This window comes from Thalassophryne amazonica, chromosome 4 (assembly GCF_902500255.1).
Source record: "Thalassophryne amazonica chromosome 4, fThaAma1.1, whole genome shotgun sequence".
In the NCBI taxonomy this organism is placed as follows: domain Eukaryota; kingdom Metazoa; phylum Chordata; class Actinopteri; order Batrachoidiformes; family Batrachoididae; genus Thalassophryne; species Thalassophryne amazonica.
In genome coordinates this window covers 133,567,254-133,582,859 of record NC_047106.1, presented here as the reverse complement: position 1 = coordinate 133,582,859, position 15,606 = coordinate 133,567,254, and the positions used below count along the sequence as shown (strand labels likewise).

Below are 15,606 nucleotides of genomic sequence, written 5' to 3'. Positions count from 1 at the left end.
AACAAATAACGTGTTTCAAATGCACTGAGCTCTATTCCACTGTTTAGTTTTATTAAGTTTTAATGTGAAGTTTATGAAGGGAAAATTACCTGACAGTAACTTTTGGGTAATCTTGGTGTTTATGTCCATTATAATACGTTGTGATGAGTTTTTCATTGGAACCTGTGTCTCTTCTTGGGTTATAACACCGACAACTGCCTACTTGATCCATGCATTAAATTAATACCTTGAAAAAAAATTTCAACAGCATGTACGTTAAAATACAAATTATGTTTTTCAGTGTTACAAATTTGCAAATAACTGATGATATGACTTGATATAAATACTCTGATTTGCTTTGAAAACTGATGCAATGTGGTAATCTGAACTGTCTGAGCCATCAAATGTCCACTGTGTTGTGTCTGGTGATTTATGTGGCGTCCATAATGGTCTCATAATGAGGACATAACTTTGGTTAATTTCAGTATTAAAAACATGTATATTCTTGTATTCTCAGTATGTTTCTGTTTAGAATGTATTCATATTGACACCTTAAGGGCCCCTTCACACACAGTACGAATAAGTACAAATCAGGGAGAATCACGGCGGAACAGCTCGTATAAGTGAACCACAAAAACATCGAGCCGATGAGCAGGTGTGAACGAACCCGCTCCAACAGTGCAGTGCGCACGACGGTGTTGTGCGAGCAGGAACAGTGTGAGCAGCTGGGACGTGTTGCACCACATCGCACTGCTGATGTGAAGAACAATAAAATAAAAACAGGCTGTATAATTAGTGAATATCACTTGTTCGTTAATCCTCTGGGTTCCAAGTGGAACAAAGGGCTTCCACTGCAGCTTTCCAGCGTGTTCGGTCTTGGGTTGCCCGCTTTGCCTCTCCTCAGGACAGTTTTGATGGTCTTCAGTTTGTTGTACAGGGTCCTGCACCAAGTTGTCACTGGCCGCCCTCTTTTCTTTTTCCCCTGTAGGTTCCAATCCAATGCTTGCCGCGTGATGTTGTTCGGGCCACGGCGTAGAGTGACCGATCCACTTCCACGTTTGTGTCCAGATGATGTCCCCGACTGGTCTGTACTTGGTCTTGCACCAAAGGTCTTCGTTGGCAATTCTGCCGGGCCATCTGATGCCAAGGATCTGTCGCAGGCATGTGTTGATGATGATGTGCAGCTTGTGCTCCAGCCCTCTGGTCAGTCTCCAGGTCTCCGAGCCATACAGCAGCACAGATCTCACATTGGTATTGAACAGTCTCAATTTGGTGGGAAAAATTTATGTTGGTACTTTTCCAGATGGGTTTGAGGGTGGTGAATGCGAATCTTGCCTCGCTTATCCTGACCTTAATGTCATTGTCAGTACCTCCTGTCAGCAGACTATGCTTCCCAGGTAGGTAAATTTGTTGACATCTTCAATTTGCTGTTCATCCAGGCTTCTGTCTGTCTTTTGTTGGCTCTCATTGTCTTCGTTTTCTCAGTGTTGATATCCAGGCCAGTGTTCCTTGCAGTGCTGCGGAGGCTCTCTGTCTTCTCCTGCATGTGTTGAAGGGAGTGGGCCAGCAAGCTGATGTCATCTGCGAAAACCCAGGTCTTCAAGCTTGTGCATGAGTGTCCACTGGATCCCACGCGGTGGGGGTCATTGCTGTCCTCGTCACCCAGTCAATTACAAGAGAGAAGATGAGTGGTGACAACACACATCCCTGACGGACTCCAATATTGACTGTGAAGGGCTCTGCTATACTGGTGTTGTGGATGACGTGGCAGGCGGTGTCCTCGTACAGTTTCCGGATGATCTTGACCATCTTGAGAGGAATGCCGTAGTGCCTCAGTATTCTCCATGTCACTTCCCTGTCCACCATGTCGAAAGCTTTTCTAAAGTCAATGAAGTTAATGTACAGTGGAGACTGTCATTCCAGGGACTGCTCGATGATGATGCGTAGCATGGCTATCTGATGTACACACGATCTTCCCGCTCCAAATCCTGCTTGCTCATCTCTTAGTTTCCCATCCACAGTTGCCTGAATCCTGTCCCAGATGATTCTTGTGACGATCTTGCTGGGCAGGGACAGCAGCTGAATCCCTCTCCAATTCTTACATTCACTCAGGTCTCCTTTCTTCGGTAGTTTGATAATGTAGCCCTTACTCCACTCCTGTGGTACTTCTTCCTTGTCCCATGCTTCTTGAAATGAGTCCAATAGGATACCTGCTGTAGCCGCTGTGTCTGCCTTGAGAACTTCTGGTGAGATGTTGTCTGGTCTGAGTAATTTACCACTCTTTGTCTTTCTGATTGCTTGGATGATTTCTTCCTTGCTGACTGGTCCTAGGTTCACTTCCAGGTCTTCTTTTTTTTTGGCATTCTTCAATGAGCGGGGGTGTGGTGATGGGGTGCCACTGAGTAGTTCACTGAAGTGCTCTCTCCACCTGTACAGTTGCTCTGCAGGCTTCCTCAGGATGTGTCCAACCTTTCCTTTCACTGGGCGGTTTGAGTTGGCTTTCCTGCCTCCCAGTTGCCTGGTGATGTTGTAGAGGGTCTTCATGTCGTTTTCTCTGCTGCTTCTTGAGCCTGGGTGGCTAGTCCTTCCACAAAGTCTCTTTTGTCCTTCTTTGCACTTCTCTTCACTACTTTGTCTCACTCACTGTATTCTTGCTGCAGGTGTCGCTTCTGGGCTGTTGTCCTGGCTTGAATCACCTTGTGCTTGGTTTCTCGTCTCTCTTCTATCTTCTTGATTGTGTCATCTGAAATCCAAGGCTTGTACTGTCACTGTCGACGTCCAAGCCGGTTTTCTCAGCCGGTTGCGTCAAAAGTGCTTCTCACCCGTTCCCACATCTTTTCCAGTGAGCCGTCCTCTAGATCTGCAAGGGCCTGGAATCTGTTCGTCAGTGTGATGGCAAACTCCTTTCTCCTGTCCTCTGTCTTCAGCTTTGTAGTGTCAAAGCGCAGGTGCATTTGTGGTCCTGTCTCTTTGCTTCTGGCAATCTTGGTCTTCAGCTTGCACACTAGAAGAGTGTGATCCGATCCAACGTCAGCTCCTCTGCATGCTCAAACATCTTGTAGGGTCTGTCTCCATTTTCTTGAAACTGCAATGTGGCCAATTTGGTTCTCTATGGTCATATCTGGTGATCTCCATGTCACTTTGTTCACATTTCAGTGTGGAAAAACTGTCCCTCTGATGACGAGGTCATTCATCTCGCAGAAATCCACAAAGAACTCACCATTCTCGTTGACTGTTACCATTCCTTCCCATTCCATTGTTCCTCGCGCTGGGGGCTATACGGCGTAGGGGCACGTCCCCCGGATAGTGGATGGGAGAAGCCCTCCCTTTGGGGAGTTGCACCGGATAATACAGAAGAAGGTGCCATGGACCCACATAGCCTAGAAGAAGGACAACTCTGATTTCAAACCTGGGTAGACAGAGCTCATTAGCCTTGGCAGGCAGTCCATCTAGCAGAGGGAAAACACTGATTTCAAACACGGGTAGATGGCGCTCATTAGCCTTGGCAGGCAGTCCATCTAGGAGAGTGAAAACTCCGAAATAAGGTTCCCCTGGCACTCCAGGTTGGAGGTTGAGCGTGGGGCTAACAACCCCACCTCGTAGAAAGACTGCTGTTACAGAAACCGACACTGCAGAAAATTCAAGGAAGGCTCAATGGGAACAACCAGGAGGAGAGCGTATGAAGCGGACCAGCCAAACCTTTTTTCGAGAAGAAGCTGACCTGCAGAAGAATCTTCTTTCCCCCAAGAATGCCTCACGGATTGGAGTATGGAATGTGAGAACAATATACAAAACTGGAAGAGCAGCCCAAGTGGCTAGAGAGATGGACAAGTACAGGCTAGAGATCCTCGGATTGAGTGAAGTGAGATGGACATCATCGGGGCAGGTCAATCTAGCATCTGGCCACCAGCTACTGTACTCGGGACCATCAGATGAGGAGGGTGTGCACAGGAATGGAGTTAGACTCATGTTGATCAAGAAGGCCAGCAGAAGCCTAATGGAATGGGAACCAGTCAACGAGTGAATACTTACAGCATGGTTCTTCTGTAAGTTCCAGAAAGTTAGCATTGTACAGTGTTACGCCCCCACCAATGTAGCAGAAGAAGAGATTAAAGAATTATTTTTCCAACAACTACAAGCTGTACTAGATAAGGTGTCCAGAAGAGATATTGTCATAGTGATGGGAGATAAGAATGCCAAAGTTGGGAGTGACAATTCAGGAAGAGAGCATGTTATGGGGGCAGAAGGAATGGGGGAAGTGAATAGCACTGGGTTGATATAAATAATAAATAAAAGGGGACACAATACAGAACCCCGCGGTTAAATAACCCTGGTTAATTAAAAAATAAATGCCACTCTGGGATTCAAACCTGCAATTTATAAAAAGCTATGATTAGCAGACGGAAACTTTACCACTGCGCTACAATCACATGAGTGTGAAATGGCTAAAATCCAACAAGCAGATAAACATTAAAAAAAAATAAAAAATAGCACCATGATAACTGACCAAACGGCATTTGTTACGGCATATTTCTGCTGATACGTGACTGAAAATGGCATATCTGTCACACTGTTGGCTTGTCATATAGTCTTGCACGCTCACAGGACATGCGCGTGTCCTGTCAGACAGATGTGACATTCAGATCACCTGCTGCATGTCCACATGAACTGATAATCCATTTCTCCAGCCCGTTACAAAAGCGATATATGTTTTTATGTATTTCCATGTGAGGACAGCAAGCACACACACACACGCGAGTCTGTTAAAACACGATGCGTGTTCTGCAGCTGTGATGTTCAGGACCAGAGATGCCTCAACAGCTGCTGGCAGCCGGCCACGCCCCCGTCCGCTCAGTACACAGACCAAGGTGTCACTCTGTGATCAGATGAGAGGCCCCTCGCCTGTGGAGAGCGCGAACCACATGCACGTCATGTATTAGGGGGAGCACGCGAAACACATGCACGTGTTGTGTGGAAAGCTGACACTCTGGCATGCCACATGCGTACTTGGCAACTCCACAGTCGTGGAGGCACTTAGACAAATTTCACTGCCAGCTCGAAAGTGATCGTCTGCTGACTGTTTTTGTGCTAGGGCAAATGGCCACCTGGAATTTGGCCGACACCTGCGCCGAGAGGGATAGAATGGGGTCTCACAGGGCACACTCTTGTCTTTCAGCCGCTGGTGTGCACAAACAGTTGTAGCAACAGGTGTAAGAGGCACTGGAGGCAGCTACGATTTTACATGTACTGCATCCAATTCCTGCTTCATGCGCAATTCGACCACATTCATACTATGTGTGAATGGGCCCTAAGGGTTTACAGCCACTGGACTTTTGAAGATTTAAGTCATAAAAATATATATTTTTTTTTTTGGCACTATTATAATTGTACTCCTTAGGCTAGTATCTCAGTGGACTCCAACAGCCTGCGAACAGCATCCGTGAGGAAATTTGCACAGTTCGGTGCGAGGTTCGTAGCCATTCACCATCCCCTCACTTCAGTTGTGGGGCAGCGCCCACATGTCACTTGATTTTTGAACAAACCAAAAAAATCACCATGATGAACTCCCTCGCCAAATCCTCAGGCGGTACCTCGTACATCTCAACACATAGTCTCTGCGATTCAGAACATGCACAACATGTGAGACAACTTGTGAAGGGTTGACACGCACATGTCCTTTTATATGGTCAGAGAGGAAAAACGCTTCTGGAAGCGACTGAACACTCCAGTAGCCTCCGGCTCTGCAGCCGGCTGACACCCACCCGATGTGCGCGAGCGTGCTGGGCTGGACACAGGTGCTGCATGCACCAGATTCATTGTGTCTATTTATTTTGCTGGGGAAAGAAGTGGAACTTAAGTTTAATGCTTCTGGTGTGTGCACATTCGACATGCACTGGCACGCTTGGCTGGACGCACGAGCTTCACAAGCTAGTGTCGCCGACCGAACGGTCCCTCCTAAAAATTGGTCCGCCCTGCCTTCACAGCGCATGGGTCATTTCGGAGCATTAGTGTCATCATTTCTAAGTGTGATCTGCGATCCACTGATTATCACCTCGTTTCTTCTTAAAACTCCAGTCATCATCTATCTGAACGAAAGATATATGAAGCTTTAGTACAACAATCATTTCCACATAAATTCAACATTATTTCGTGACAAAAGACGGCGGACTGATCAGAGTGCCACAGCAGCAGTAGCAAAATGAGGCGATTATCGCCTCATTTCTGTTTAAAATGACCTCGTGTCTGCTTAAAACTGACTTTACAACGATTTAAGAGGTTTTACTTTGTCATCTGATGGTTAATAATTACATTATTCCCTTTAATCGTTCTGGGTGTAGAGGGTAGGTCTCAGACAAGCTGCTGTGGTCCCAAATCACGCATGCGCAGTGAAGGCAGGGCGGATCAATTTTTAAGGGAGGCTGTTCAGTCTGCGACACACCGGATTTATTGTGTTTTAATTTATTTATTATGGTGAGGACAGAAGTGGATTTAAGTTTAATGCTTCTTGTTGATGCACACCCGACGTGAGTGCGTGGACAGCGTGCTGGACATCACCTGTTCACTGAATGGGGACTACAGCAAGACTCTGCCTTTGTTTTTTTGTTTTTTATTGGAGCACTTCCAGAGGATCACAAAGCCTGTGCACACATGGAACAGCGCATCACGGTGCCACTGGAGGATTGTGTGGTCATTTACTGGAGGAGACAACATTCACGAGCTGGGACAGCAATACTGATGTATAGCACCCCCTGGACATCTTTTGCAAGTCCGTGAGTGGCTTTCCAAATATTTTTAATTAGCATTTATCATTATTTTATATAGAACATAATCTTTATTGTCATTGCACACACACACACACACACACACACACACACACACACACACACACACACACACACACACACACACACACACACACACACACACACACACGATTCTTAGACTACCGGCACTTATTATGTCCTTTGATCATATTGTATGAAAAACAGAAAAAAGGGGAAATTTCACACTTTTATAGTTATCTTTACAATGAAAGTGTGTTAAGAAATTTGTTCTAGTAGTCTATGATGACTTTTTCACCTTTTTTCAGCATCATTATATGCAAATATTGCCGTTTTGTGCTTGTCCCACACCCAAACTTTTGATCTTCAATGATAAAAATGAATGGTAAAGAAATTTTTTTTTCTAATGTTTTAAAATATCTCTGAATAAAATATCAGTAAAATAATCAAAACATAATTGGGGTATTCAATGTCATACAACTGTTGTGATTTTCTTAAACAAAATGTGGTTGTCCCACACTATTGCCGTAATTTCCACCACAACACTGTAATGTCCCTTTAAACAGTTTGTATGAAAGATTGTTTGGATAGTTTCTATGGAGATAAACAGTGACATCAGAGCACATGTATATAGCGCCAAATCACAACAAACAGTTGCCCCAAGGCGCTTTATATTGTAAGGCAATGGTGTGGTGGAAAGGCCAATAGTGCCCGTAGTTAAAGAATCACCCACATACATGCATACAAGGAAACTTGTCCTCTGTATTTAATCCATCCTAATTACAGTTAGACACAATCTAACCACTAGGAGCAGTGGGCAGCCACAGCCCGGCACCTTGGGACCAACTCCAGATGTAGACGGTCAGGGGCAGAGAAAGGAGCAGACCCTAAATGTTTTTTACTTTATTATTATTTTGAGTGCTTTTTTCTGCCTAAAGTCAGGGGAATTTTCACAGCCATGTTCACATAACAACAGTGTAAGAGTCCACATCTGTCCTGAGTACTGTGTACTAGGGTTATGACTACAAAACGTTTTTCAAAACTTTAATTTTCCTGATGTTGCATTTGATGAACTTTTACGAAGTTTATTTCATTGGATCATGAGAAAACCTCCCGCACCTAGCACCACATCACTTTTAAAAAATACGAGTTTACACAATACTATTTAAAATAACGTAACAAGAAAAGAATTAAGAAGTATCAAGAAATAACAAGAAAATATATACAAATAAAATATATACAAAAAAATTTGTCTGCAATTTGATGGTAAGAAAAATGACAATAGGGAGTACCAAGTTGTGTACTTGAAAAATGACAGAAGAACATTACAACTTGGCATTTTGGCTTGTGACAGTAGAACCACTGCAGACATCTATATACCAAGATAGGACCTGCTTGATGAGTACAATGTATGGAACAGTATTCAGATGATCATCTCTGACACAACAGCAGTCAATACTGGTCACAAAAATGGTGTTGTAGCCAGGCTTCAGAGAACATTTCGAGACAAGGGATGCAATGAACCTCAATACATCGGCTGCCAACACCACATTCTTGATCTTGTTCTGCGACATGTGTTGGACTTCTTTTTTCCTATATGGTCACGGTCACCTAACATTAACTGCGAGTTTAATGATGAGATTTTGGGAACAGTATGATGATTTGCAAAATGCATACATGGGCACAGAAGGGATACCACAGTATGAGAACCTTGGCTGGAGACATGATTTTAAATTCCTTTTTGAGCTTTGTGAAGCATACAAGTTTTACAAAACAGAGGAAAAATGGTCTCGCATCAAATGGCACAAGCTGCCATCACTTCACAGTGCCAGGTGGAACTCACTAGGAATTTTTGTACTTACTGCATTTTTCCTTCTTCCAAATTGGCGAGAACAGCTGAGGGTAACTTGTGATTTCATTGCAACTACATTGTCGTGGGCCTGGTTTTCTAACCAACACTATTCAGAGACGGATTATGAAGACCTGCTGTCAGCAATATCCAAACCTACCAAAGCTGTGAAATGCTTCTCTACTCACTGGAAAAAGGAACCATCTACTTGCAAAACAGACAAATATCTTAACAGCAAATTTATTAACACTAATACATAAATCTGAAACACTATTAAAAACACTACAAATGCTATATGTATTCATTTTCATGTATTCCTCATGTGTATTGTATGTAAAACTGACGTTATAATAAAGAGTGTTTGAGCCGCGAGGTGTTTTAATGTGAAATATGAAACTGTCTTAGGTGCGGGAGGTTTTTTTTCAAGGTCTGGCAAAACCAAAGTCATTTTTGTGAGTTTTAGGTAAAAGTTCATCATTTATAACCCCAGGCTAATAAATTTGAGATTTGTCATAACCCTACTGTGTACACAAATGTGGGTGCTCCGGCTTCCTCCCACTTCCAAAGACATGCATATTAGGTGAACTGCTGACTCTAAATGGACTGTCTATATGTGGTCCTGTGACAGAAAGGCATCCTGTCCAGGGTGCACCCTGTCTCTCGCCCTATGTCTGCTGGAATAGGCTCCAGCCTCCCTGTGATACTTGATTGGAATAAGCGGGTATAGAAAATTAAATAATCATTTAAAATTATACACAGATTTTATCCAACCAAAGTTTGACAAGATTAAACTCGGATACTGTTATGAACTGTGTTTTGTGTTTTATTTCCAGAGGACTTATTTCCTTTATTTTGGAAATAATTTAATTTATATTATAGAAATTATTTTGTGTCTGTTTATACATAACATCAGTGTATTTGACACTCCCCAAATAGAAAACCTATAAAAACCATTAATTTTTGGAAACATTTTCATGTATTATTTTTTCTTCATTTTAACATAATTCGGAGTGGTTCTTTATTTTACAACACCAATTCCAATGGAGTTGGAACATTGTGTAAAATGTAAAAAACAGAATACGATTTGCAAATCCTCTACACCACAAAGACAAGATATTTAATGTTCAAACTGATAAATTTGTTGCTTTTGCGCAAATATTTGCTCATTTTGAAATGGATGCCTGCAACATGTTTCAAAAAAGCTGGGACAGTGGTATGTTTACCACTGTGTTACATCACCTTTCCTTCTAACAACACTCAATAAGCATTTGGGAACTGAGGACACTAATTGTTGAAGCTTTGTAGGTGGAATTCTTTCCCATTCTTGCTTGATGTACCACTTCAGTTGTTCAACAGTCCGGCGTCTCTGTTGTCATATTTTGCGCTTCATAATGCGCCACACATTTTCAATGGGCAACAGGTCTGGACTGCAGGCAGGCCAGTCTAGTACCTGCACTCTTTAACTACGAAGCCACGCTGTTGTAACACGTGCAGAATGTGGCTTGGCACTGTCTTGCTGAAATAAGGAGGGAGGTCCCTGAAAAAGACGTTGCTTGGATGGCAGCATGTGTTGCTCCAAAACCTGGATGTACCTTCCAGCATTGATGATACCATCACAGATGTGTAAGTTGCCCATGCCATGGGCACTAACACACCCCCATACCATCACAGATGCTGGCTTTTGAACTTTTCACTGGTAACAATCTGGATGGTATTTTTCTTCTTTTGTCTGGAGGACACAACATCCATGATTTCCAAAAACAATTTGAAATGTGGACTCATCAGACCACAGCACACTTTTCCACTTTGCATCTGCCCATTTCAAATGAGTTTGTGCCCAGAGAAGGCGGCAGCATTTCTGGATGTTGTTGATGTTTGGCTTTTGCTTTGCATGGTAGAGTTTTAACTTGCACTTTAGATGTAGCGATGAACTGTGTTAACAGACAATGGTTTTCTGAAGTATTCCTGTGTTCCTAAGATCCTTTACACAATGATGTCGGTTTTTAATGCGGTGCCACCTGAGGGATCAAAGGTCATGGGCATTCAATGTTGGTTTTCGGCCTTGCCGCTTACGTGTATAAAGTTCTCCAGATTCTCTAATCTTCTGATTATATTATGGACTGTAGATGATGGAATCCCTAAATTCCTTGCAATTGAACATTGAGAAACATTGTTCTGTTGGACTATTTTTTCACACAGTCGTTCACAAAGTGATGATGCTCACCCCATCTTTGCTTGCTGAGCCTTTTGGGGATGCTCCTTTTGTACCCAATCATGACACTCAACTGTTTCCAATTAACCTGTTCACCTGTGGAATGTTCCAAACAGGTGTTCTTTGAGCATTCATCAACTTTCCCAGTCTATTTTTGCCGCATCCCAGCTTTTTTGAAATGTGTTACAGGCATCCATTTCAAAATGAGCAAATATTGATACAAAAACAAAAAAGTCTATCAGTTTGAACATTAAATATCTTGTCTTTGTGGTGTATTCAATTGAATATATGTTGAAGAGGATTTGCAAATCATTGTATTCTGTTTTTATTTACATTTCACACAACATCACAACTTCATTGGAATTGGGGTTGTATTTTTAATCTGTATGTAAATAGTTAATGTTAAATTATTACACTTTGGTGTTGTCCCCTGGAATCTTTTTTTTTTTTTTATTAATTCATTTTCAATACTCACGTATTCCAATTAAGGCTCACTGGGAAGCTGGAACCTCTCCCAGTAGTTATAGGGCCAGAGGTGGTGTACACCCTTGACAGGACTCCAGTCTATCGCAGTGCCACATTATAGACAAACACATTCACACCTACAGTAGTGTTCAGAATAATAGTAGTGCTATGTGACTAAAAAGATTAATCCAGGTTTTGAGTATATTTCTTATTGTTACATGGGAAACAAGGTACCAGTAGATTCAGTAGATTCTCACAAATCCAACAAGACCAAGCATTCATGATATGCACACTCTTAAGGCTATGAAATTGGGCTCTTAGTAAAAAAAAAAAAAAGTAGAAAAGGGGGTGTTCACAATAATAGTAGCATCTGCTGTTGACGATACAAAGTCAAAACTATTATGTTCAAACAGCTGATCAGTGGGTGAGCCTTTGCCATTCTGGTTATTCTTCTATCCATTTTGATGGTTGTTTTCCGTTTTCTTCCATGTGTCTCTGTTTTTTTTGTCCATTTTAAAGCATTGGAGATCATTGTAGATGAACAGCCTATAATTTTTTGCTCCTGCGTATACGTTTTCCCCTCTCCAATCAACTTTTAATCAAACTACGCTGTTCTTCTGAACAGTGTCTTGAACGTCCCATTCTGTTGGCTTCATCAGGCGGTGACCTCCGGTACACACTGAGCAGGGTCAAGGCCGAGTGTGAAGCGACTGGGATGAGAATCAGCACCTCAAAATCTGAGACCATGGTCCTCTGTTGGAAAAGGGTGGACTGTCCCCTCTGGGTCAGGGGAGAGATACTGCCCCAAGTGGAGGAGTTTAACTATCTTGGGGTCTTGTTCACAAGTAGGGTTAAGTTGGAGCGTGATGATGCTGTACCAGATTGTCATGGTAAAGAAGTAGCTGATCCAGAAAGCGAGACTCTCAATTTACCACTCTATTTACGCCTATGGTCATGAACTTTTGGTAGTGACTGAAAGAACAAAACGGATACAAGCTGTGGAAATGAGATTCCTCTGTTGGGTTATCTGGACTTACACTCCTAGACACGGTGAGAAGCTCGACTATCCACAAGGGAGTATGGAGGGAGGGATGCTTCATTGCATTGAAAAAAGCCAGTTGAGGTGGATCAGGCATCTGCTGAGGATGACTAATGGTAGTCTCCCTAGGGAGGTATTCCAGGCATGCCCAATTGGGAAGACACCCTGGGAAAGACCCAGGACACGCTGTAACGATCATGTTTCCTAGCTGGCTTGGAAACATCTCAGGATCCCCTGGGAAGTGTTACAGGACTTGGCCAAAGATAGGGAAGTGTGGGAGGAGCTGCTTGGCCTGCTACCACCACGACTCAGGACCCGGATAACCGGCAGAAAATGAATGAATGAATGTTGGTGTGTTTCTTTTTGTTCAATAAAAACAAACTTAAAAAACCAAGATGCAGACAATGTGACTGAGAAAATGGAGTAATCAATCAATCAATCAATCAATCAATCAATTTTTTTTATATAGCGCCAAATCACAACAAACAGTTGCCCCAAGGCGCTTTATATTGTAAGGCAAGGCCATACAATAATTATGTAAAACCCCAACGGTCAAAACGACCCCCTGTGAGCAAGCACTTGGCTACAGTGGGAAGGAAAAACTCCCTTTTAACAGGAAGAAACCTCCAGCAGAACCAGGCTCAGGGAGGGGCAGTCTTTTGCTGGGACTGGTTGGGGCTGAGGGAGAGAACCGGGAAAAAGACATGCTGTGGAGGGGAGCAGAGATCGATCACTAATGATTAAATGCAGAGTGGTGCATACAGAGCAAAAAGAGAAAGAAACAGTGCATCATGGGAACCCCCCAGCAGTCTACGTCTATAGCAGCATAACTAAGGGATGGTTCAGGGTCACCTGATCCAGCCCTAACTATAAGCTTTAGCAAAAAGGAAAGTTTTAAGCCTAATCTTAAAAGTAGAGAGGGTGTCTGTCTCCCTGATCTGAATTGGGAGCTGGTTCCACAGGAGAGGAGCCTGAAAGCTGAAGGCTCTGCCTCCCATTCTACTCTTACAAACCCTAGGAACTACAAGTAAGCCTGCAGTCTGAGAGCGAAGCGCTCTATTGGGGTGATATGGTACTACGAGGTCCCTAAGATAAGATGGGACCTGATTATTCAAAACCTTATAAGTAAGAAGAAGAATTTTAAATTCTATTCTAGAATTAACAGGAAGCCAATGAAGAGAGGCCAATATGGGTGAGATATGCTCTCTCCTTCTAGTCCCCGTCAGTACTCTAGCTGCAGCATTTTGAATTAACTGAAGGCTTTTTAGGGAACTTTTAGGACAACCTGATAATAATGAATTACAATAGTCCAGCCTAGAGGAAATAAATGCATGAATTAGTTTTTCAGCATCACTCTGAGACAAGACCTTTCTGATTTTAGAGATATTGCGTAAATGCAAAAAAGCAGTCCTACATATTTGTTTAATATGCGCTTTGAATGACATATCCTGATCAAAAATGACTCCAAGATTTCTCACAGTATTACTAGAGGTCAGGGTAATGCCATCCAGAGTAAGGATCTGGTTAGACACCATGTTTCTAAGATTTGTGGGGCCAAGTACAATAACTTCAGTTTTATCTGAGTTTAAAAGCAGGAAATTAGAGGTCATCCATGTCTTTATGTCTGTAAGACAATCCTGCAGTTTAGCTAATTGGTGTGTGTCCTCTGGCTTCATGGATAGATAAAGCTGGGTATCATCTGCGTAACAATGAAAATTTAAGCAATACCGTCTAATAATACTGCCTAAGGGAAGCATGTATAAAGTGAATAAAATTGGTCCTAGCACAGAACCTTGTGGAACTCCATAATTAACTTTAGTCTGTGAAGAAGATTCCCCATTTACATGAACAAATTGTAATCTATTAGACAAATATGATTCAAACCACTGCAGCGCAGTGCCTTTAATACCTATGGAATGCTCTAATCTCTGTAATAAAATTTTATGGTCAACAGTATCAAAAGCAGCACTGAGGTCTAACAGAACAAGCACAGAGATGAGTCCACTGTCCGAGGCCATAAGAAGATCATTTGTAACCTTCACTAATGCTACGTGTCCAAAAACTGTGAACGTTACAGCCAAATCAGAAGACAAATAGAAAATTTCTAAAAATAAGTCTTCCATAAATGTACTGTACTTATTATTGTACTCTGTGTATACTAGATAGGCTACATGTTATGCCATGTTATGCATTTCTGTTAGAAACACTAAAAATCTGACTTGTATATCTGAACCCAAGATTTTAAAGTTTTAGGTGTTTAATAAATAAAATTCTGAGTGAATGTTTTTCAGATTTCTGATACTTTGACAAAGTTAAATATTTATCCAAAAGTATTGGGTATGTAAATTGTTACAATTGGCCACTTCACCATGTCATGTGGGCGCCGACCTCGAGAATAAATAAGACAGAGTAATGCATATCCTGATTAGTAAGTAACAATTAACACAGAAAACTGTCTGCTGGCTATTGTGTGTAATAACAACCCCTTATGTGGGCTGTTTTATGAAAATTTTTAAACTTGGCTGTAGTTCAAATTTGGTCGGGGGGGCGCCAGCCCCACCAGCCCTTCCACTTCTGCTGCCTGTGTGCCTGTTTAAGAGCAACTGTGCCAAATGTGTACTCGATTTCAGTTAAAGAGGACTTTCCTTCCTGATAAACGTTGTCATATTGTTCCAGCTCTTGTTCCACAGGGCTGAGTTGACGTCATCATATGTTCAAGTCTACATGTCACCTGAGCTTCAGGTGCAGTTCTGATCGCGTACTGTGAGCCTCAAACAACCATTCAAAGTGCTTCAAAGGTCAAAACGACACAAAGACAAATCACGATTACAACGCTTCTCTGGTCTAGCCAAAGTCACGGTTGTTGTCTAAAGTTGGTAGAAGAACGTGTCTTACTTATAGAAGCTCCTCCTGTCGCTGTTAGCAGCGTTGTTACAGTTGGGAACACAGCAGTATTTTGGCATCTCAGGCAGCCGGTACACCTGTCTACTTTCTCCTGCTGCTCACATGAAACCTTCGAAAAAGCTTCGAAACATGAGCCGAGCCGACCCGGAAGTCTGTCATCAAGGCGCGTTTCGAACTATGTATTGTGAGATGTGTGGCGTCATCGTGCTCTCAAAGACTGCTGTTTGTCCCCCAAATCGAAGTTTTATCTTAACTAAGCGTCACTGAGATGTGCGGAGCTACAGTGCCACATTATATTAAGTGTGTAAACATTTCCATTCGTTGGTCTACAATCCATATAATAGGAAGAACACGAATTATTTTTTTCCATTCACGT

At 42.5% G+C, this 15,606-nt stretch overlaps 1 protein-coding gene across 1 annotated transcript in view; it reads right to left on the bottom strand.

The window, feature by feature from the left end:
- The window catches only part of LOC117508773 (THAP domain-containing protein 5-like), a 30,198-nt gene extending 14,836 nt beyond the window's left edge, over positions 1–15,362 (bottom strand). The window contains exon 1 of the mRNA XM_034168604.1: positions 15,222–15,362. Within this exon, the coding sequence (XP_034024495.1) occupies positions 15,222–15,289 (68 nt within the window). The 5' untranslated portion in view covers positions 15,290–15,362. The remainder of the gene's footprint in view (positions 1–15,221) is intronic.
- Positions 15,363–15,606: the final 244 nt, after the last annotated feature.